The 23730-nt window shown below is 43.2% G+C and overlaps 1 protein-coding gene across 10 annotated transcripts in view; it reads left to right on the top strand.

Annotated features, from left to right (window-relative positions):
- Nucleotides 1-23730, top strand: part of MCF2L (MCF.2 cell line derived transforming sequence like) — a 240237-nt gene that overhangs the window by 57212 nt on the left and 159295 nt on the right. For 4 of the 10 annotated variants that reach the window (XM_068268073.1, XM_068268078.1, XM_068268076.1 and 1 more), the window contains exon 1: nt 6344-6970. The exons of 2 other annotated variants lie outside the window; for them this stretch is intronic. In XM_068268073.1, coding sequence (XP_068124174.1) covers nt 6820-6970 — 151 coding nt within the window. In that variant the 5' untranslated portion in view covers nt 6344-6819. Of the gene's footprint in view, nt 1-6342; nt 6971-16895; nt 16949-23730 lie in introns of those variants that run through there. 4 more of the 10 variants (XM_068268068.1, XM_068268069.1, XM_068268070.1 and 1 more) reach the window with 2 other exon arrangements.

The raw sequence follows: 23730 nt of genomic DNA on the forward strand, positions 1-23730 counted from the left end.
AAAATACATCAGGCAGTGTTCCCCTTGTTTTCTGCCCCCCTCAAAGTAAGCCATGTGCTCACCTGGCAGTAGACTCCTCTCACAGGCTCCAGCGTCACTCCCTGATCATCATTGCATCTCCAGCTGCATATCTCCTGCACATCTCCTGCACAGTGCTGAGAAGAGCAGTGCTACAGGAAAATGGCCGCCTGAGCTTAGTACTGGAGACAAATAGACATTAGTATTGGACTTTGGAAGCTATTTTCCCATAACCTTTTTGTTGGCAGATGCCCCAGCCTCCAGCAATGGCGTGAGTGGGCTGAGGAGGGAGTTGTGCCAGCACCATTACCACCACCAATGAACCCACCCCTGGCCACCGACATCTCCGAGGTTAAAAAAAACCCAACAAAATCCAACAGCCAGGCTGGCGCCCCTTTCAGGCATATATAGGCTATAGGCACGTGCCCACAAGGGCCTTGCTGTAAAAACGGCACTGGTCCTGCTGCATTTTTTGTATAGAATTACCCGAAAAGTGCAGGACAATCAAGACAAGACAAATAACTTTTATATTGTGCTTTTCTCCTGCCAGACTAAAAGTGCCAGAGCTGCAGCCACTAGGGGGCATTCAGTAGGCAGTAGCAGTGTTAGGGAGACCAAGGACTCCTTAGTCAATAGGTGCTGGTTTACTGAACAGAAACAGCCCTTAAACATTACATTATCCAGCCACTACACAGTGGCTATTACCGGGGTGCTATATGATTTTTTGGCAATCTGGCTATTCATATTTTTTCCCCCTCAAGCTTTATTAAAAATCATCAAAGCAGAGGAATGCAACATACAAGGTTGCCGGTATCTATTCCATTTGAACATTAGCAATTGTAAAAAAAAAAGTGCATAAAATTATACAAAAGACCATAAATCCATAGCAACAAACGATGGAATTATCAAGTTGCGATTAATTGTCAATGGCTCCGAAGCTATGTGTAGCTACAAAAAGAACTATTGCCACAGAGTTTGTATGTTCTCCCTGTGTCTGCATGGGTTTCCTCTCGGCACTCTGGTTTCCTCCCACATCCCAAAAACATACACATAAGTTAATTGGCTCCCTCCCTGAATTGGCCCTAGACTATAATGGACATATGACTACGGTAGGAATTCTATTGTGAGCCCCTCTAAGGAACAGTTAGTGACAAGACTATATATACTCTGGGAAGAGCTATGAAGATGTCAGCACTATATAAATACTAAATAATCATAATTATAACAGTAAGGCCTCGTTCACATTGTTACACGCAGATGGCCGTGTGATCGGAACGCAACTTATACGAACGCTCGCCATCTGCGCTTGTATGCGTTGCATGGCTGATCCCATTCACTGTAGTGAATGGGTCAGCTGTGCGTTTTGCTAAAAGATGCGTGTAGCATGCGTTCACGCACTACACTGGTACGGAATACATGCAGTGTGAACATCAGACAGTGCAGTCTGTCAGTGCGTGTCTGCCTCCTGCACACGTTGCCAAAATACGAACGGCAACACGTGTAATGTGAAGAGGCCTTAAACAAAAGAAAAAGTTGTAACACACAACATACACAGCATCTGCTTTATAATGCCTACTTTACTCTCCACCTCAGTCACCTCACCTTCAAGGGATGGGCCACGCACTTAACCACTTAACCACCCTGGCGTTCTGATTAAATCGCCAGGGTGGCTGCGGGAGGGTTTTTTTTAAATAAAAAAAAAACTATTTCATGCAGCCAACTGAAAGTTGGCTGCATGAAAGCCCACTAGAGGGCGCTCCGGAGGCGATCTTCCGATCGCCTCCGGCGCCCAGAATAAACAAGGAAGGCCGCAATGAGCGGCCTTCCTTGTTTTGCTTATATCGTCGCCATAGCGACGAGCGGAGTGACGTCATCGACGTCAGCCGACGTCCTGACGTCAGCCGCCTCCGATCCAGCCCTTAGCGCTGGCCGGAACTTTTTGTTCCGGCTACGCTGGGCTCAGGCGGCTGGGGGGACCCTCTTTCGCCGCTGCTCGCGGCGAATCGCCGCAGAGCGGCGGCGATCAGGCAGCACACGCGGCTGGCAAAGTGCCGGCTGCGTGTGCTGCTTTTTATTTCATTAAAATCGGCCCAGCAGGGCCTGAGCGGCAGCCGCTGGCGGTGTTGGACGAGCTGAGCTCGTCCAGACCGCTCAGCTGGTTAAGGACCAGGGGATGTTGCTGTGATCTGTGCTGCATGGGCTCTCCAGCCCACAGCACAGATCACTTTGCAGCCAGGGCGACCAGACTTCCCCCCCCCCCCCCCTTTTTTTCCCCACTAGGAGGATGTCCTGCTGGGGGGGGGGGGTCTGATCGCCGCCGGCTATCTGCGTTTTGCGGGGGGACTCCTCAAAGCCCCCTCCGCAGCAATTTCCGCCCTCTCTGACCTTCCCTCCCTCTCCCTCTTGCTATGGGCGGCGCAGGATGGAGATCCGTCCTGCGCCGCCCTAGGATAGGCTTCAGCCTATCAGATGCCGGCTATCCCCAGCCAATCAGAGGCTGTGCAGCAGCGCCGTATGATGTAAACAGCGGGGATTTCTTCCCCGCGTGTTTACATTTCGCCTGCGAGCCGCGATCAGAGGCTTGCAGGCTGTTCACGGAGACACCGTCCGTCAACTGACATGGAAAGTCCATGTAATACCAATTACGACCTGCCTAATCTAGAATCAGGTCTTTTATATTCTCTTGAATCTTAAAAATTATATCAAGCAGCCCTTATTTTGATAAAAAGCTCTATTTTGTCCTGAGCTAAAGATAATCTCCTCCCAATGGACAGTTATTTTCTATTAACTCTCTTTAGCAGAACAGCAATAGGGATTTGTCTGACTTCCACAATAATGGCTTCACTGCCTTTGCTTAATTAATGAGGTGGATGAGAATACTGTAGAGCATCTTTAACCGGGTAGGGGACAAAATGCAGCAAAAAGCATTCTGGATTAAAAGGTATAGACATGGAGGAAATTTAATGAGACCAAAAGTGCACCTCTTTCCAAAACTTCCCACAAGTATTTTTTTCTTTTCCTCCCATCACAAATTACAAATTATTATTACTGATTTATAAAGCGCCAACATATTCCATGGCGCAGCTCAAATGCCCTGCAGTCACATAGTACTCCCATCATATTGCACGAAAATTGCTGCAGAAATGGGTAGTGCATTTCTTAATGTAAAAGGGCCCGACACTATGGAACTCCCTACCTCCACCCATTAGGGCAGCCCCCTCCTTCAACACCTTCAAGAAGGCCCTCAAAACTCACCTTTTCACTCTTGCCTACCACCCCTCACAATTGCTCTAAACCCAGCCGAACTCTGGTCCCCTACCTTTCGTGTCCCTACCTCTCCCTCTAGATTGTAAGCCTTTGGGCAGGGTCCTCCTCCTTTTGTGTCCTACCTGATCATGCACCTCTATTACTGTGCACCCATGCTATGCATTTGAGTGAACCTAACTTGCCTAATCTCCATGCTCCCATCCAGTGACTGACTAAGCATTACCTTGTACTCATACTGTGCTGTGTGATCTGGTTTTCTTGTATTCCTGTGTTGTCATATTGCTGTATGTCACCTCTAAATATTGTCTGTAACCTAAATTAATGTCTAGCGCTGCGTAATATGTTGGCGCTTTATAAATACAACAAATAAATAAATAGATTGCCACTGCTGTTAAACTTGGACATTCTGTAGCCCCTGTAAGCCATGGCTGTAATGGCAGCAGAATAAAATACTCAGTCTAGTTGCTTCCACTGATGATCGGAAAAGCTACTTTTCACATTTCTGACCACTTCATATTTGTTCATAAGGCTTCTAAAGGGGACAGCTATTTTCCTCATCTCTTCCACCTGTCAAGGCTTGTGATAGCTGTTACATTAATGTCTTCTCCTTCTTATCCCGAACTGAGTCAGGGCAGGTATTTGGTTTCCATACACCTGAGAGGGGCATTATAGGCAAGTTAACTACACCACTATCAATTGCCACATGCACACAGATATCTGCCACCACTATTTCAGCAGAATATGACGTCCATTGTTCAGCAGCATAGTTTTGGTTTCAGTCCACTTAAAGAGAACCCGAAGTGTGTTTGAAGAATGTTATCTGCTTACAGAGGCTGGATCTGCCGATACAGCCCAGCCTCTTTTGCTATCCCAAACCCCCTAAGGTCCCCCTGCACTCTGCAATCCCTCATAAATCACAGCTATGCTGTGAGGCTGTGTTTACATCTGTAGTGTCAGTCTCGGCTGCTCCCCCGCCTCCTGCATAGCTCCGGTCCCTGCCCCCGTCCCTTCCCTCCAATCAGCAGGGAGAGAAGGGATGTAGGTGGGGACAGGAGTTCTGCAGGAGGCGGGGAGAGCAGCAGACTGACACTATAGAAATAAACACAGCCCGCTCTGACAAGCTGCTTGTCAGCAGCGCTGGCTGTGATTTATGAGGGATTGCAGAGTGTAGGGGGACCTTAGGGGGGTTTGGTATAGCAACAGAGGCTAGGCTGTATAGGCAGATCCAGCCTCTGTATGCAGATAATATTCTTCAAACCCACCTCGGGTTCTCTTTAAAGCGATGTCTGCAACACTTACTACTGTGCTTCTGACAGAAGGATGCAGTGTTGCAAACTTTGTAGTGTTGTAGAGGCAAACTTTAGGACTTTTTATATTCCAAAATGCAGAAAGTAGGCTAATTGATTTACAAAATTTATTGAAGGGTTAAAAGAATAGTAATCACCTTAAAAACATGGCAAACAAGAAAAAGTTTTGTTGCAATGAAAATGGACCAAGGTGAAATTCGATTGATTCATTTTCAAACTACAAACTAAAGGATTTGTATAATCCTGTATCAAATCTGAATTCTTTCCATCTTATTGCATAGCTCCCAGCTCTCCCTCTTTCGGAGGGACAGTCCCTCTTTGGGAGCCCTGTCCCTCTGTCCCTCTTTCCTTCTCATTTGTCCCTCTTTCCTCCTCATTTGTCCCTCTTTCAGGACTTTGTCCCTCTTTCTATGTAAATATGTATATTTCTCCACTAAAAAATGTGCTTAATTGACTCTGAATTGTATTCCCATCCTTTAAATTGATATATTACTAATTTTAAATTGTTAATATGAAGGAAAATAAACCAGGATAGAAAGGTTCAGTGTGGTTTGAATTATAAAACAACATATTTTTCTTATGAAATCTTTATGGTATGCGTGACTAGGGTTGTGACAGGGGCGTGATCAGGGGTGTGGCATGGGTGTGGCTTAAGTGTCCCTCTTTCTCATCTCAAAAAGTTGGGAGGTATGTTACTCACCAATGACCATCTCCAAATGTTAAACCTTCTTTGTCCATTCCAGTGGCGAAATGAGGACATGACACTCAAAGGCTGTATGCAGCAACAAGCTGTATTGGAGCTTATTGGATACATAACTACATGATTCGGGCAGAGCTCTTCCTCACCTGAGGAAGAGCTGTACCAGAAACATGTAGTGTGTGTCTGCTAAGCTCCAATTCAGCTTGTTGCTGCATACAGCCTTTGAGTGCTGTCCTTATTTTGTCATTGTCTATTGGGATAACAGGAGTGGTGTACTAGTTGGTAGCTAGTTAGCGGCTGGATGGATATTTGCCTGTTATCTACCCAAATGTCTGAAGCTCTGCTTTACTTTTATTCTTTGTCCATTCCACTAACATTTGAGGAATATGGTATGGTGTTTTTTTTGTTGCTTTTTTTTTGTTTTTGTTTAGCAGTCCTCTGCAGATGCAATAACAAGTTCTATTTCTGTAGCCCTGTCACCTAGGAAATGAAGTGTCATTTGCAGCAGGCTGTCTGGGGATTACGCAGGTGTCTGTAGATAAGTTGTGCTCACTAGTTAATTCATCCACTGAGGTTCTGCTTGGGCTGTCATGGTGGAACTGTCATTGTCATGAAACCTCTCGCTGTGTGAGGCATGGCTCCACTTAACAATGGAAACTGAAGTCTTTGCCAAGTAAATCAGAAACATTCATATTCCCCTTTGTTTTTTTTTTAAACAGGGTAGCAATAGCTCCAGTCTAGCCTGTGATGTTGAAGGCAGAGAAGCATTTCCCTCCCTTCCTTCCAGGCGTAGCAGTTTTCTTGAAGTTTCTTGGGAATTTCTCGTCACATTACTTCTCCCCCTCCTGATCTTACAGTGTGTCTTGCAAAATACATCTTGGGCTTTAGGTTTACAGCAGCATTTCTACAGAGGCTTAAACAAGACCATCTGTGTGTCTCAGGGACGAGTGGTGCGCCGTGCTGTAAAGTTTCGCCTGTTTATTGATCTGATCTTGTGATTTGGTGTCAGCAGTGCGGTCCATGACCTCAAGTGATAAGAGGTGAGCTGTGCTGCCTGCAGTTGTGAGAGGAATACAGGATATTGGGTTACTCTTTCAAAGATTTTCCTTTGTCCGAAGTGTAAGTCAGTCGTCTCTCTTGGATCTGTCTAATTTGGAAATTAAAGGGTCATTTTTTATCTAAAGAATAGGCTAAGTGCAAAAAAAGGAGGAAGAAATGTTAAGTTGTTCGCTTTGAATGGAGGAGTCATGACAGTACTGGATATTCTGCAGAAACCGGATTTGTGATTTCACTTTCATCTTTGTGCTTGGAAGAAAAATAATGGTATCTTTTTTTCTGAAGTCTGGAATGCAGAAGCATCCTCTGGATTTATGACTATGAACTTTTCCCAGATTTGAAAAGCTGATTTGAATTTTCAGACAATTCACTGGAATTGATCAGCTGGTGGTGAAACTGACAGAGTGTTGGGGGGGTATATGAAAGTAGTCTGTTCCATAGGAGCATGACAGTATAATCCCAGGAATACTTATGTCGCTGCACAGATTAAGAGAAAGACGCGAGGGGCACGCTAGTAGGCCATCACCCAGAGTCACCCAAGTCCTTCACAATGCCTTGGGCTCCGTGCGCCGACTACTGCCGAGAAGGGGCTGGAGGAAGAACTCCCATCAAGCATGTTCAGGTGAGCTGACTTCTCTAGAACACTTACAGCAACCTTCTATAGATGTGCAGATAAGTGTGGTTTACTGTAAAATTACTTGCTGTAAGCCGCTGAGGTTTTGTTTTCCTAGTGTTTTACAAAATTGTTTCACGGTTTGTTGTCCAGCTCTGTGTAATATGTTGTCCCTTTAGGGCAGGCATAGGTGAGTTCAGATATGTATTATATCCAGCTTTCCTTTCACAGTTACATGGGACCGTGCTGCATATCTGGGTTGGGTTATGGCTCCCATCAAATTCACTTAGTAAATCGACTAGGGACTCTCATAGGAGTCTGTAGGTGATCATTCAAATAAAGCCTGAGGGAGCCACAACCAGAAGTACGGCATTAACTGTGTAAATGTCAGGGGCTCTGTCACTTCATTTCATGCAAGCTGTTCCAGTGACCACCGCCATACAGGTATGTATGAGTGCACCTACCTTCACCCACCCTGCCAGATAGTCAGCAGTGGATGAGTTATGGTCTGAGATCTTAAATAAAGTATGAAGGCTGACCGTTAAATGCTAGAAATGTCAGTTGTCTGGCGGGCATTCTGATGTTGTGCCTCTTGCGGTTCAGTGCACACCTGCATCAAACATGCAGTCAGAGTAAAGTCAGAACATATAGTCTGCATGTTGTTTCTGGGTTGGAATTTTCTATATTTCATTCTTAGTCAAAATTTTTGTAAATTTTCTTAATTAACATTATTAAACCAAACCTGCCTGGCATATAAAGTAGTAGAAACGTTTTACTTGAAACACAGTAAAATGGTGTACCTGCATGTACCATTGTGCTCGGAAGCTAAGCCCCCTTTCCACCCATCCCTCCTTTTTCTTTGAGTATATATTGTGTTTGGTATTCTGAAATAGTGTACCAGGAGCAACCCATATCTACAATTACTGTCTCTAGTCATATTCCCTACCTCTGCATGGGCAATGTAAACATTGAAAAGGGACGAACTATACATTTTGCCGTGCAAACTCAGGAAGGGGATCAGATGCATTTGTATGTTCTGGCTTTCAAAAAACCAGTTGCCTGAAAATGGACGACAAGGCCCCTGATGCCCAGAGGAACTTTATTTCAGCATGTTAGATTGGAATTTCACTGTGTCCTTCTTTGTATGCAGAAGAAGGCAAGTGTCACTTTTTTTTGGGTGATTTAGAGCCTAGGTTCTCAACGTGTGGTACGCGTACCCCAGGGGGTACTTCTGATGGGTCCAGGGGGTACTCAGGCTTGATATACTTGACCAAGAATAACACATTTAGAGATTTAGAAAATGATAAATCGTATTTAAAAAAACACCAAATTAGTGTTCTTGCTAATTAAAAGCAATAGTAAATGCTTGGAAATGGTTTAGAAACACTTATCATGTACTATGATTAAATATATATTTTGTCAAGGGGTACTTGTGATAATGTTTACTATGCTAGGGGGTACTTGGTGAGTACAGGGTTTTAAAAAGGGTACCTACCAATAACATGTTGAGAAACACTGATTTAGAGAACTATCAGCCTAAATCTGGACTTCTACCACTTTGTGCAGCACATCAGGGCAGGGCTGGGCCAAGGCAGAGGCTCAAGAGATGCCAGCATCTGGGCGCAGAGCTGCAAGGGATATGGGGGCCTAACCTCCTCTGGGCTCCAGCCACTAGAGGTCCCATCTGTCTTCTGCGGCACTGCCCACTCTCTAATTCATCATCTGAATCTCTATCTTATCCTTCCCACTGTGCAGCATAACTCTGTATATAGGGGGAGCAAATAAGGAGGAACATCACCTGGAATACTATGGAGGGACTACTAAACCACCAGGAAATACTGTGTGAGCTGGGGGGACCACTAGACTACCGGGGAAAGCTATATGGGGATGAGGGGACTACTTGACCACCAGGGAGTATTGTGGGGGTATGGGGGAACCACAAGATTTATGGGGACTGTGTGTTGGGGGGGTCACACTTGGGAATTTCTGCTTCTGGTGCTGAAGAACTTTGTCGTGGCCCTGTGTCAAGGTCATGATTTGCCATATGGGAACGGTGAATACTTTCTATAGGGAGTGCTCCTTCCAACCTAATCAACAGCATTATGCCCTGTAAACAAGAAGTGCTCCGCTGCTGCAGAAAAAGCCCAAAATTAATTTGGTGGCTCATTGGCCACACCAGAGGTCACGTCAGCTTGTAACTTCCTGGCATCCAGAAACTGGTGCTGTTTGCAATCCTCCTTTAAACGTATGTATGGGCACCTTCTGATGCCTGTTTTCAGACAATGGTCTGTTTCAATGATTTTTTATTTTATATTTTTTTTTTAATATGGCAGAACTGCTTTCCATATGAGAGTGGTTAAACTGGCCGAGCAGGATGGAACCTTTATCTGGTGGAACACTTACTAACAAAGAGAAGCGCTCTTCAGACATTTCTTTGCATGGGCAAGTTGGAAAATATGTAAAATGTTAGCTGAGCATTGCCCAAACTGTGTAGTTATGACTGTCCTCATATTACTGAGCGTTGTATCCAAAAATACAGAAGAATCCAGGTTTTTAAATGGAGTTTCAGAATGACCGCTTCCTTTGGGATTGAAGTCATGTGGTAAATGTATTATTGGAAAGTACTTTTGATTTTCATTCCTATTTCCTATCTTACTGTATGTGATTGAAAAAGCATAAATTTAATGGAATGTGAATTTCAAATATTACATGTTAACTGAGCCATGTTGCAATGTAAATGGCATGATCAGGGCCGGATTTGTACTCTCTACCGCCCTAGGCCACTGTCGCCAGCCGCCCCCCTTCAGTATAGGTAGCGAGATGACCCCCTCCCCTCTTCCCTCTAGTATAGGTAGCCTGAAGACCCCCCAAGTATAGGTAGCCAGATGACTCCTCCCCACTTTCCTTACAGTATAGTTAGCCAGATGACTCCCTTAATCCCTGATTTTCCCACCCCCCACCTTTCAGTATGGGTAGCCAGCTCGCCTTCACTTAACTTTGCAACAGCCATCTGTGCCACTCATTTCTCCACTCGTCTCCAGTGCAGAAGCTTCCTCTTTCTCTCCGTCTCCAATGCTGCCCAAGTCAGTAGCTGCCTACCACAACGCCAACGTGCACAGAGAGCAAGGTGGCCACTGCACAGGTGGCTGGCAGCAGGCAGCGCTCGTCTGATCTCCCTGTAGTGCAGCATTTGCAAGCTTGCAAATGCTGCATCAGTTTAGTCTGCTGCTTTGGTGCCCTTCCTCCTGTGGTGCCCTAGGCCATGGCCTAGGTGGCCTAGGCCTAAATCCGGCCCTGGGCATGATGAGCTAGATCAATGTCCTGTCCGGCTAGATTGTTATTGATTTATATAGCGCCAGAATTTCCTGCGGCACTGTCTATAATATGCCGATCCTAGCCCCGGTTTCACCACAGACAATGTACTTCACACTATGCTAGAGTGGCAAGGCAGCCATATTGTACGGATATGCTGTACAACTCCAGTGGTCCATGCAGTGAAGCAGGTGGTTTTGGCTTACATCACTCAGCCCAGAACACCAAAACTAGGCGCCACTGTAGCATTAATGTTATACTGTGCGGGTCACATAAGAGTAATTTGGAGTTCTGGCGATCACCGCACTACGGATTACATTTCCCTCCAGTTGCGATGATCCAGCGGAGGAATAGTGTTTTAAGCCACTGGGGATTTGAGTGGCAGCAGGGTGAGCCGTCGTTTGGCATACTAATACATACGTACGCCTATGGCAGTCCCCCTGCACTCGGGAGCAGTTGTGTGCCATTCTATAGCAATCCACTGGCTGGAAACTTGTGCAGGTCCCTTTTGTGCTTTGCAGAAACACGTAGGACGAACCCAGACAGGTTGTAGATGGACATGTGTGAAAGGGTCTATGAATATCTCCTTTGGTTTGCTGCCATCCACTCTGGGAAGCGATCTGGCAGCAGACCTAGTGTGAACAGAGCATCAAAAGAAAACTCTGCAGTGCTTCTTTTTTTTCATGCAAGGACAAGGAGCCTCAGTTGTGATTCTGGGTCTTGGCAAAACAGGCTATGAGGAAAGTGCAGTCAAAATCCAAAACATAAGACACTAACTTAGGCCTCAATTCACTTCGTTTTATCAAACACTTTATCGAACATTTGAGAAATTACCTCATGGGTAAAATCTAATTTTGAATTCACTAAGGTGTTATAGATTTATTGAACGTTAAAACTTTTGATAAATATATAACATCTTAGTAAATTCAAAATTAGATTTTACCCATGAGGTAAATTAACAAACGTTCGATAAAGTGTTTGATAAAGCTTAGTGAATTGAGGCCTAAGCCTGGGTTCACACTTGGTCTATCAGTTTTTGCGTGTTTTTCTACAGGAGTTTTCTGACTGTGCTGCATTGTCAGTTTTTTCTGCATGTGAAAAATGCATTCAAGTGTAAACTAGCCCATTGAATAACATTGGTTCTTAGTTTTCCGATGCAGAAAATGCACAGAAAAACTGACAAGATTATGTATGTCCAGCAGAGGGCGCAGAATGCCACTTGGGGCTTGCTTCCACTTCTGTGTTGCTTTGCAGATTTAGGCAACGCAATACATCTTGCGTTATGCAAGGACATCAGAAAGTACATAGAAAGTACTTTCTGATGTCTCCATTGCAGCGCTGCATTGTGAGGCATTGTAGAAATGCAAAGAAGGATGCATTTTTCCAAAGAGTACACGTAATAAGTCTATGGTGCATTTTAAATAACGCACCACAATGCAGTGAACAGCGTTTTTCCCACAATGCACTGCCATTGTCACTCCCAGAATGCAGCATGTAGAAATGCTGCTTCCTGCTTACTCTCTGTGTAGTTGAAGAAAGATGGTGGCTGGACGCAGCAGAAATGCAACAAGGAGAGAAGTCTGTAGTGCAAGTACACCGATGAAAGGAAGGAGACGGCCATCCATGGAGCCTTATGCTGGGCATAGACTGTTCGTTTTTCTTTTATCAATCGAGCCGTTGATTGCTCGATTGATAATTTCCAACAGGTCAGATCACCGCGCGGATCGATTCCTCGCTCGATACCAGCGGGCGGCCAATAGCGGAAATCGAGTGGAAGATTATTATTATTATTTATTGTATTTTTATAAAGCGCCAACATATTACGCAGCGCTGCATAATAGATAAAAGGGTTAACATACAAGGTAGGACATACAGGAAACTCACAACAAAACAAGATCATGCAAATGATTTGATAATACAGTGTCACAGGTCAAAATAGAGATTGTTCTAGTCCACAAAAGGGGTGATTGTCAGTAAGATTGCATAATCAAGCTGGAAACACTAAGGGAGAGGGCCCTGCCAGAGGCTTACAATCTAAAGGGTGGGGATGGAGACAATAGGTGCATCTGTTGAGAGGGTGTCTAACAGAACATATTATGGTGCTGGTGTAGGGGGGTATGCGAGCATGAAAGGGTGAGTCTTGAAAGCTTGTGTGAAGGTATTAAAGGTGGGGGCGAGTCTGGTGGCTGGAGGGAGCGAGTTCCAGAGAGCAGCTTATTGCAGGTGGACCTGGCATTCCAGAAGCCACAGGAAACAGGGAGTAAATGCCTAGGGGTAGGATGGATAGGAATAAGGTTATGCCGAGGGGGTGTGTGGGTAGAGTGTGGGGGGGAGGGAAGGGAGGTGCATGGGGTTTGAGGGCCAAAAGGGAGTCTAAAGACAGAAGGGGAGAGGGTGCGGGGAAACAGAAGGTGGGCAAGGTGTAGAAGGAGGTGGAGGTAGAGCATGTGGTGATGGGGGATAGCAAAGATGGGGAGGGAGATAGCTGGGAAATGGTGGAGGGGTCAGGGAGTTAATAGGAGGGAAGGGGTACATTTTGCACTTCCAAGATGAGGAAGCGCCTGCGGGGACGAGCGGGAATCGATCGGGGGGGACGCGGCGGGAGTCGATCCGGAGGCTAATCGAGCTGCCGGATCGCTCCGTGTATTCCCAGCATTAGATCTTGCAGGTGCAGAGACAACCAGAGCTCTGACAGCTCGCACGCACTGTACAAAATGCATACAAAAATGCACACATGTACAAAACGAACACACACCTAAAAACGCTGGCGTTTCTATAAACGCACAAGTATGGACAGGCCCTAAGGCTTGATTCACACTTGTATTTTTTCTGTGCATTTTCTGCGAAGGAAAACTGAGAATTGATGTGAATCAATGGGCTAGTCCACACTTGCTTTTTTCACATGCTGAAAAACAATTCACAGCAATGCAGCACTGTCAGAAAACTCATGAAGAAAAATACATGCAGAAAACTGCGAAGTGTGAATCTAGCCTAAGGCATACTTTCCAACTTTTTGAGATGAGAAAGAGGGACACTTAAGCCACCCCCTGTGCCACACTCCTAATCATGCCCCCAAAACACTCCTAGTCATGCATACCATACAGATTTTATAAGAAAGATATGTTATTTTATAATTCAAACCACACTGGTCCTTTCTATCCTTGTACATTTTCCTTCATATTAGCATTTGAAAATAAGAAATGTAACAATGTAACCACTTCAGCTTTCAGTGTTGTTTCACCTTATGCATCCAAGCAACATTCACCTCCCATTCATTCGCCTATAACTTTATCACTACTTAATGATCTATATCTTGTTTTTTCCACCACCATTTAGGCTTTCTTTGGGTGGTACATTTTGCTAAGAATTATTTTATTATAAATCCATTTTAACAGGAAGATTAAGAAAAAAATTGAAAAAATGCATTATTTCTCCGTTTTCGGCCATTATAGTTTTAAAATAATACATGCTACTGTAATTAAAAACCATGTATTCTATTTTCCCATTTGCCCTGGTTATTACACCATTTAAATTATGTTCCTATCGCAATGTATGGCGCCAATCTTTTATTTGAAAATAAAGGTACATTTTTTCAGTTTTGTGTCCATCACTTATTACAAGCCCATAATTTAAAAAATACAGAAATATACTTTACTACATACATATTAAAAAAGTTCAGTCCCTAAGGTAACTATTTATGTAATTTTTTTATTGTATATTTTTTATGGGGGGGTTGGTTTCTTAATTTTTTTGTAAAAAAAAAAAAAGAAAAAAAAAAAAAAAAGTGTACCTATCGGGGAGTGTGGGAGGTAAGTGGATACTTTTAAAAGTAAAATAAAAATGTCATTATCTGAAAATTCTTATTTCCAGATGTAATTTTACTATTTGGCCACAAGATGCCCTCGCAGCTCACTTCTGCATGCGGAAAGTTCCTCCGCAAAGCGAAAGTAATGAGTGGATGGGACAGAAAGGGATTGGTGAAAGACAGAGCCGTCTCGCTGACGGTGTCGGTCTTTCATATGGGGACTTAGATCAATAAATGTGAACTTTGTTCCCATTTATTGATTTCTGGGCTAACGCCAGGCAGCGGGCGCCAGTGTACCCTATCTGGACAGATATATCCGTCCAGATAGGATTAAGTGGTTAAAGGATGGCAATCAAGTTTTAAGTCAATTAAACTCATTTTTCAGTAGAAAAATACATATATTTACACAGATCTGTCCTGAAAGAGGGACAAATGAGGAAGAAAGAGGGACAGAAGGATTGGCATTTTGAAGAGACTGTCCCGTCAAAAGAGGGACAGTTGGGAGTTATCCCTTAGGCCCTATTTACACTTGTCTGTCAGTTTTCTGCATGAGTTGTGACAGTTTTGCATTGCTGTCAATTGTTTTTCTGCATTTAAAAAACAAATTTAAGTGTGAACTAGCTCGTTGATCAACATTGGTTCTCAGTTTTCCTGTGCAGAAAATGCACAGAAAAATGGTCGAGTGTGGACAAGGCCCTTACCACCATTGTTTTATTGGTGATTGGCTGGAGGGCATGTGTGTGCTAGAGGGGTAATGACAGGTCAGGCTTCATGAAGCCAGCACCATTAGCAATCAGATACTGCGGTCATCTGAATGTGAGAGTGACAACTGTTACAATCAAGCCAACCAAATGCCTAAGGCCAGGGTCACAGTTAGCAGAATCGCATGCATTTTCCCATAGCACATAGTGCTATATGCATGCAATTCTGCTAAGTGTGACCTTAGCCTAAACGGTTAGTTCACAGATTTTTGTCTATGTCATGAAATAAACTTTCATTTTCTATGTCGGTTCTCTAGAAAACTTTTGAAAACTCAGTAACTCACTCACACAGCCCAGAGCTTTGTGCACAAAGGAAACTGCCAGTGGAATGAGAGACTTTTCACAGGATAATTCTGTTTGGTACTCAAACCCCCCCCCCCCTTCCCCGCCACAACAGTAAGGGCCCGTTTCCACTAGGGCGAATTCGCATGCGTGGCCTGCATGCGAATTCGCATAGGCAATACAAGTGGATGGCCCTGTTTCCACTTGTCAGGATTTCTGAGCGTTTTTCTGTGCAGGATTTTTCTGCACGGTAGGGCCTGCAGAATTCGCCTGCGTGAGGAATGCAGGCGATTCGCACATAATGCATTTAATAGGGAAAACGCACATGCGTTTTTTGCCGCGATTTCGCGTGCGAATTCGCATGAAAACTAATGCAAATTGAACCAGGCAGTGACATGGTTAAATTCGCATATACCCTGCCTATGCGAAATCGCATGCGAAATCGCGGCAAAAATCGCCCGCGAAATCGCATCCGCATGCGATTTCGTCAGCGGTGGAATCCCGGTGATTCGCACCGCACTAGTGGAAACGGGCCCTAAGACACACACACACACACACACACACACACACACACACACACACACACACACACACACACACACACACACACACACACACACACACACACACACACACACACACACACACACACACACACACACACACACACACACACACACACACACACACACCTGCGGATTATGGGCTAGATGTAGGAGGTGATAGATTTGAATGGGCAGTGAGTTAACATGCAGAATTATTCTAATTATTTTGCACCTCAACTGAGGACTGTGGATTACGCCTAAAAATTACTTCTTTTTTTTTTAGATATCCCATGGTTTTATATTTAAGCAAAGTAAGTTTTGTTGTCTCTGCTCAGTGGTAGCCTATTAAGTGTCCCTAAATGAAAATAAAATAACTATTGACCTTTTTCTATCTCCCATGCTCTCAGATGTTGTATTCTGCCAGGAAACAGTTTATGGCTGTAATTTGCTTATCAATGATGTTTACTATATTCCCAATAAGGTACCCACAAGACAAAAGCTGTCACTTCCAATCCTAAAAACTCTTTCAAGCAGAAAAGTACAACACCCTGGTTATTAATGTTTTGCACTGTACATACACATGTTTATCTCATCATGTCACATGTCGCCTCGGGTACACGTTAAGTGGTGGAAATATTTTTTGATATTGTGCATGCTAAGCATTCTTATTGAAGACAACACAAACAGTACATACTGGATTCTCAGACTGATTCTAGAATTTAGTCTAGAAAGGGATTGGCATTATTTCATACTTCACAAGAACCATTCTCCACAGTTGTAGATGTGACAGCTTAGTTACCACGGCAGATTTAAAGGCTTGTCGAGCAGGTTTTTGACATTTAGCTGGACTGCATGGCTGATAGGAAGGCAACGTGTGAGCTACCAGTGTCCTTTACGCTGCACAGTCCTGCTACATTGGTAGCCTTTGTCAGCACACACCTACTGTAAGTAAATAATAGAGGGTGGGAAAGACTTTTTACAGGATAATTACAGTAAGTTGCAGAGTTGTTGGAGCAAGAAGTGAGTTTCAGAGTGCAGATGGTGTGTGGGGCTGCTCGTGTTTGAAGAACTGTGCAAAGTTCACATGACAGCGGGTGTGTGTATATGTGTGTGTACCTTTATAGAGTTAGGAAGCATTCTCTGTTGGGCAAGGCACAAAATGCAAAGTTACCTCTGGCTGCCACATGGAAGATCATGGATCATGTGAAGATCTCAGCTGAAGAAATGGAAAAATACCATTGGCTCTGTGAGATATGCTTGTCACTGGACTACAGTGTGCAACGTGAGTACAGCATGCACCGAGGCTTCACTTTCTGCACACCGCATGCAGTTTCACTTTTTTTTCCTTTTCCCTTTTACTTTTGTAATATATTTACCGTCATCCAATGTAAATGTGTTTTTATTATTATTATTATTTTGTTTTTATAGGCTAGTAGTTAGTATTTTGTTTGCTGTTGTGCCCCATTCCAAAGTAAAATGTTACTGAACATTGGTTACACAGGTAGTTTTTTAATCAACTGCAGTTTATCCAGACCAACTAGTGTGCGGTGTGTTTAGGTAGGTCTGTGCAGTTCTTGTGCTCCATACATGTGAATAGGATGCATTTCACATAGGAAACCGTTTTAGTTTGGGGCCATGGCACGGAAGGGCCCTTTTACACTTAATCAGTTGATGTGCGTTAGTACGCGTTGGTATGCGTTTTTTCCATAGCAGTGCATTGTGACAAAGATTTCAGTTAAAACGCGTTAAGTGTGAAAGGTGCCACAGGAAAACATGGGACTTACTTTGAAAATCAGTATTCTTTCCGTTTTAACTGAGAGCAACTGATTAAGTGTAAAAGGGCCCTAAGTGTCTGAGTTGCAGTCACTTGTCATACATGCACTGATGAGGATCAAACAATCCGAAACAGTCTGTATGCATGTTGGATTATTATGGCTCTGTACAAATTAACAAGCTGACACATCATTGTATTCCAGCGGTTCTGGAGGTGTGTTTAGCTTCTAAGGGTAACAATGGTTAATTTGCATATATTCAGCAGTGTTGCTCTGGGAGACATCTCAAGCTCACTCCAACCTGAATTATCGCAAATTCTTTCTGTTTTAGGAAAGCAAACTTTTGTTTTTCTTGTCATAGTTAGTAACTAGCTGCTGTGACTACTAGACTTCCATGAAAATACGTCTAGTTCGTGCTGCTAGTTGTGGTGACTTTGTTGCCATAACGGAGTCACCTGACATCATGGTCCCTTTTGTGCATAATGGAGCAAACAATGTAGGCAAAACCTCCATTACACAAGCGCATGCAGCTAATCTTGGCAGGTTTTTGTCAGAAACATCTCATCTGCATGCTTGTTCGGGGTCTGTTTTGAGGGATTGGGTCAGCAGGAGAGACCGACAATGTGCATTGTTTAACATTAAATATGTCACCCTTCATATCTCTTTACTTCAGGTTCCTGTTAATAATGTAGTTATTTTCATAAGTGTAGAAAGGATAAAATAATATATATAATTTTCTTTTTCTTTTGCACGCTGACTGTGCGGCAGTGCCGGTGGTCACGTGAGAGGAGGGGAGGTTCCGACACAGACCTAGAGCCCGTTTTTAAACGGGCTTAGGTCTACTCGTTTTTCTATGTTCTCTGTAAATTGCTGCAGAAAGGGTATCTGGGCTGTGAAATAAATGTCAGCTTCAGTATGTACATTTAAGAAAATGTGATGATGATTTGTAAAACTGACACGTATCAGACTCTTAAGCCAGTGTCCCCCATTGGGTGTATGTTTAGCTTCAGTGTGGTATTGGCATTAGTGCAGTCTTTGGCTATAGAGCCATCTTGGCTGTGTGTCACTGTTTTACTGCATTTCTCCCTAAGCTGCTAGGCTGCCTGTAATCTGCTCCTATATGTCAGTATTATTGGGAGTGATTTATAGAAAGGAGACTCTCAACATAAAGTAGATATTAGGTAGATCCACATTTGAGCAAGCCACCATGCTCAAAGTAACATCCAGTTTATGTATAGGAGGGTCTGTTTGAGTGATGAAACCACAAGGCAATTCTTGAGTTCAGAAAATTCAAAATAACACTTTATTGAATCAAAACGATTATCAAAAAAAATGTAAAAACTTTTGTATTTGTCAATAAAAATCCGTTCCTTCTTACAAAAGCCTGTCCCCAATGCCTCACCTTAACCTTATTGCTTCAGTTTGCTGTCTGATATTAATTACGAACACCAAACCTTAAAATTCACTTTTAAAGTTAACCCCTTTATAGCACCTAACCTTAACTTTGTAGCTCTATCTAACCTTCCATCCACCCAGGGGCGTAGCAATAGGGGGTGCAGAGGTAGCGACCGCATCGGGGCCCTTGGGCCAGAGGGGCCCTGAAGGTCCCTCCCTCAACCACAGTATTAGCTCTCTCTTGATCCTGTGCTCATAATAATCAATTCTATAGATACTTTGAATAGTGGTAATCATTAACACACTGTTCCCCAACCCCTTCTTGCGCCTCTGACACTGTAGTTGCCATTGGCAAGTTTTGGTGCACCGTATCAATTGTCATGTAAAGAGTGCTTGGGGGGCCCCATGTAAAACTTGCATCGGGGCCCACAGCTCCTTAGCTACGCCATCCACCCTGTTGCTAACCATAACCCGTAACCCTTATTATTCCTCCACTTTCATAGTTTTTCCTCAGGCATCCCGGTTTTTCCTTTTGCAGATAATTTGCTGCCATTTCAGCTACTTAGTGGTGGTGCCCATCTACCGGCTGTCCAATTATAAGTTAACCCAACCCATCACCTATGTGCTGTTTAGATTAAGCGATAGTGTTTCAAATACATTATGACTGAGTGCCAGGGCCCAATTCATCACCTGACTGCTCAACACTACCAGAGGTGTTGTTGGCCTGGTGTACCCCATGGACCTCAAGGTACTCCAACCATCTATCTGGCATGTAGGACCCCTGAACTTCTCCTGGTGTGAAGCTTTTTAGCATCCCATTCTTTTCATGGAAATTATGTAGGGTGAAGAACGCGACAGACCATGCCAGAAGTTTGCATTGAGGGCAATTCCACTTGAGTCAAGATGTAAGAAATCCAATAACGATTATCTAAACCAGGGGTGTCCACATTTTTTTTTTAGACCAAGGGCAATATTGCCGAACTAGAGAAATTAAACACAATTTTGCTGATTGCTATGTGACATTTTGTCAAATAAAATATTTCCACAGGAAGTAACCCATATACCATGTGCAGTTAGGTGGCAGCTGCTAATCAGTGGCTGTTACTGTTGCTGGCACAGTGGCAGCTGCTAATCAGTGACTATTACTGCTGCTGACCCCTGCATGCAGCACTGCAGCTACAACCTGCAAGCCACATGGGGGCCACCAGAAATGACTTGCTGGGTTGCATTTTGCCCCCAGGAGGGACTTTGGACATGCCTGATTTAGAGGATGTATATCTGATAAAGTAGCTTCCACTGAAGACAAGTTTATAGTTGTTGATTTGCTAAGGTATAGATTATGTTATGTTTGTTCTCAAAGCATCTGACTAAATGATCGCGCAATACATACCTGTGGCACTTCATACATGCTGTAGTAGTACATGGCAGGACAACTTTTCTATCTGTTTTGGGATTTCTGTTTGGAACTGAAAAGTCAAATGTATATTATTATTATTATTATTATTATTATTATTTATTGCATTTATAAAGTGCCAACATATTACGCAGCACTTGACCATAAATACATACGATACAAAGAATGACAGACATAACAAGGTTATACATCATAGGACGAAGCTATGCAAGGCAAACCGGGTACAAAATACAAGATCATGAGATTTTGAGCTGGACAAGTACAAGGCGATTATAGGAGAGGAGCACAATGATTTTGTAGGGCTGTAGAATAGGTAATCAGTAGAAAGTTGCTGTGTGGTAGGGGGTGGGTAAGCCATCTGAAAGAGGTGGGTTTTGAGCACTTGCTTGAATACGTTGGAGGGGGCAAGTCTGATGGGCGGTGGAAGGGAGTTCCAAAGGGTAGGAGGGTAAAAAAAAATTTCTTTTGGAGATATATATATATATATATATATATATATATATATATATATATATATATATATATATATATATATATATATATATATATATATAGATAAAGTAAAACTTGTCATGGCTGGATGTTGATATAGAGAATTTTAAGCAGTAGGAGTTTCCTCAGGTCAAATGCTTTGTGTGTGAGTTGTATTTCTTAGATGTGACATTTTAATTTGTATGCATTTTACACATTACTGCTTTGTTCTTGGGCAAAGCATTCTTCCTCATTCATTGTGTTATAAGTTTTACTGCGGTGACAAACGTAATCATTCCAAACCTTACATTACTGGTTTTGTGATTTCATGTGTGCGCAGTGGCGTAGCTAGAGACTATGGGGCCCCACAGCAGAATTTTCATGGAGCCCTCAGATCTAGCCACTTGAGCAATGCCACCTTTCCCCTGTCCTATGAATGAGTTGACCGGGCAATTTCCATTTCTATGCAATGTACACTGTGTATAGTCCATGGACACTGAGACAAATTCAGAGGGTGGAGAAACACAGGAAAAGTACGGTAATAGTGATCAAGCACTACCCATGCCCCTCTTCTTCAGGGCCCCAGATCAGTAGTTATGGCTGCTATGGCTTTTGCTACACCCCTGTGTGTGCAGGTAAATGCCAAGTGCAGGCATGTTTTTCTATGCGTAATAGAACATTTAGAAAAAAATAATTATGCATAGAAAAGTGTTTGAAAGTAGATTTTTAAAAAATAAAGGAATAAGACACCTGTTGCCCCATTTCATAGATCCTCAGTGATGAACAGCTGCCTGGCAGGGATGGGAAGGGAGAGTGAACAGGCAGCTAGAGATTGCGGAAGAATAATTGCTCTGAATTGGTGCAGCAGGAATCCTCCTGTTTTCTTCCTTGGCTTTTCAAATATAACAATGCATTTAAAAAACTTTGTATGCATTCATTAAAGATACAATACAAATGCAAAACTGTGTTGCACTAGGGCTGTTTGTGCCCTTTTCCACTGGGACTGTTTATGCTCAATTTTATGTGCATGAATGCGGATCTGTAATCTCAGCCTATTGAAATCAATTGGCTGCTTCCAAATTTGTGTACATGAAAAAAAATTCTGAAGCACTTCTTCAGAATTTTGGACAAAGCAGCCAAAACCCCATAGCTGTGCAGGGATGCATAATCTGCATGCTCCTCGAAGACGGATGGCCAGCGCTAGTGGAATCTTGCCCTCAGTGTTGTATTACCCAGTACACCTCCCTAGAAGGGGATATTTCCTACCCTGTATAGTTCGCCTACAGATGGGAAAGATCCATGGAGGGCATACAGTGGTTGCAGGATCTGCAACCGATCCTTTTGAGCAAATACACCCACATTTCTGTCTTACCGCATATAGCCTAACAGTACTGCACCATCAGGCTCCTTGTCTCCCCTTATTTTATAGACACCAAGATTCCCATTTTGCAAATTTCAGGGACCGAAACTTCAGAGATAGAACTCATGTGTTTTTCTATTCCCATATATGAATTATCATTGCCTCTATATAACCTGCATCAGATTCTCAGGCACTAGCAACCAGTGTTTTATTTATGTTTTGAGGACATTTTATTTTATTTCAGTACTTCACAGATCCAATGCACCTCCCTCCAAAACTTTCCTTTCTGAGCATTTTTTGGAGATTGTGGAATGTTATTGATGCAATTGGTTACTTACTGCTTCATGCTCCATCTAGGACAGTTTTCATTTGTTCAGACTTTGTGAAATAACTTGTGGTCTGCTCTGTTGTGTATGGGGGACACTTTGCCTTTAAATTCTTTATGTTCCCCGTCGGCCCTCCTCATCATTACACACTTTTGAATTAAAAAGCGATGGTGCTGGTAACTGTATGCAGTAAAGCAAACTAACTTTGTTACTGTCAGCATTAAAATAAAGTTGGGAAATTAACTTCAGTAAAATTGCAAATAATATCAATTTTCCTACATGCACCCTTTAGAGGCCATCCCCTATTCTCCATTTTACGTTGTGCTGTTGCTGTTGTATATTATGAAACAGCAGATTGGGAGGAGTGGAACACTTTTCATACTTATAACATGTGGTTTGTATGGAATGCGTATTGTTCCTCAAACAATAGCCCGTATAATCCTGTTTCTAAGGAGAGGTCCGATGCTACAGTATCTTCAGTAAGGTAAGATGCTTTGCAGGCTAGTACCATACACTGTGTTGGTACTATTTGTTGTACTGTGTGCTTGTTGGCTTCATGTAACAAGAAATTGTCTGTGATCGCCAGTCTGTTGATTTGTCTAGGCAGCAAGCATTGACAGGTGTCATATTGCATGAGAAACATTGATGTGGATATAACTCGCCTTCCAAGAAATGTGCTGTACCTACCCTTCAACCATCAGCAGTTAGTATGCTGTAATAATAATTATAAGTGTATTAAATAGCCACAGTTTGATTGCTATGCAGTGCGATTTATGATAGTTGACAAGTTTAGAGATGCTACCTGAGGCCATATAATAGGTGTCCAGCATTGCATGAATAGATTTCAATGCACTTGAGTTGTGCAAGGTGCCAGAGATACGCACCTGCACACATCTGCTTTCAGTATCTATGAAGATCAGCTGATGAAAGTTTTGGTTGAAGTACTTCAGATTTTTTTCTTGGCAGGCTATTGCTGTTCTTGCTAGATATGATTTGGAACATTTTTTCCCTTCTTGACTTAAATAATCCTGAGATAATGAAATAGGGTAAAATTATACATACCTCTGGCTTCCTCCAGCCCCCTTCAGGCTAATCGGTCCCTCGCTGTCCTCCTCCGCCACCTGGATCTTCTGCTCGTAGTGCGGGCGTAGTGCGTTCGTTACTGAGAGTTCTGTGCTCAGAGGGAAATATTGCTTGCTTGGAAGGTGGAAAAAGCCATTATTTCCCACAATGTAACAAGGTTCACAGACAGGAAACTGTCAGGACCATGGTCATGACCAGTGTTGCCAACCTTCAGTAAATTTACTGACAGTCAGTAAAAAAGTC

This window comes from Hyperolius riggenbachi, chromosome 2 (genome assembly GCF_040937935.1).
Source record: "Hyperolius riggenbachi isolate aHypRig1 chromosome 2, aHypRig1.pri, whole genome shotgun sequence".
In the NCBI taxonomy this organism is placed as follows: Eukaryota; Metazoa; Chordata; class Amphibia; order Anura; family Hyperoliidae; genus Hyperolius; species Hyperolius riggenbachi.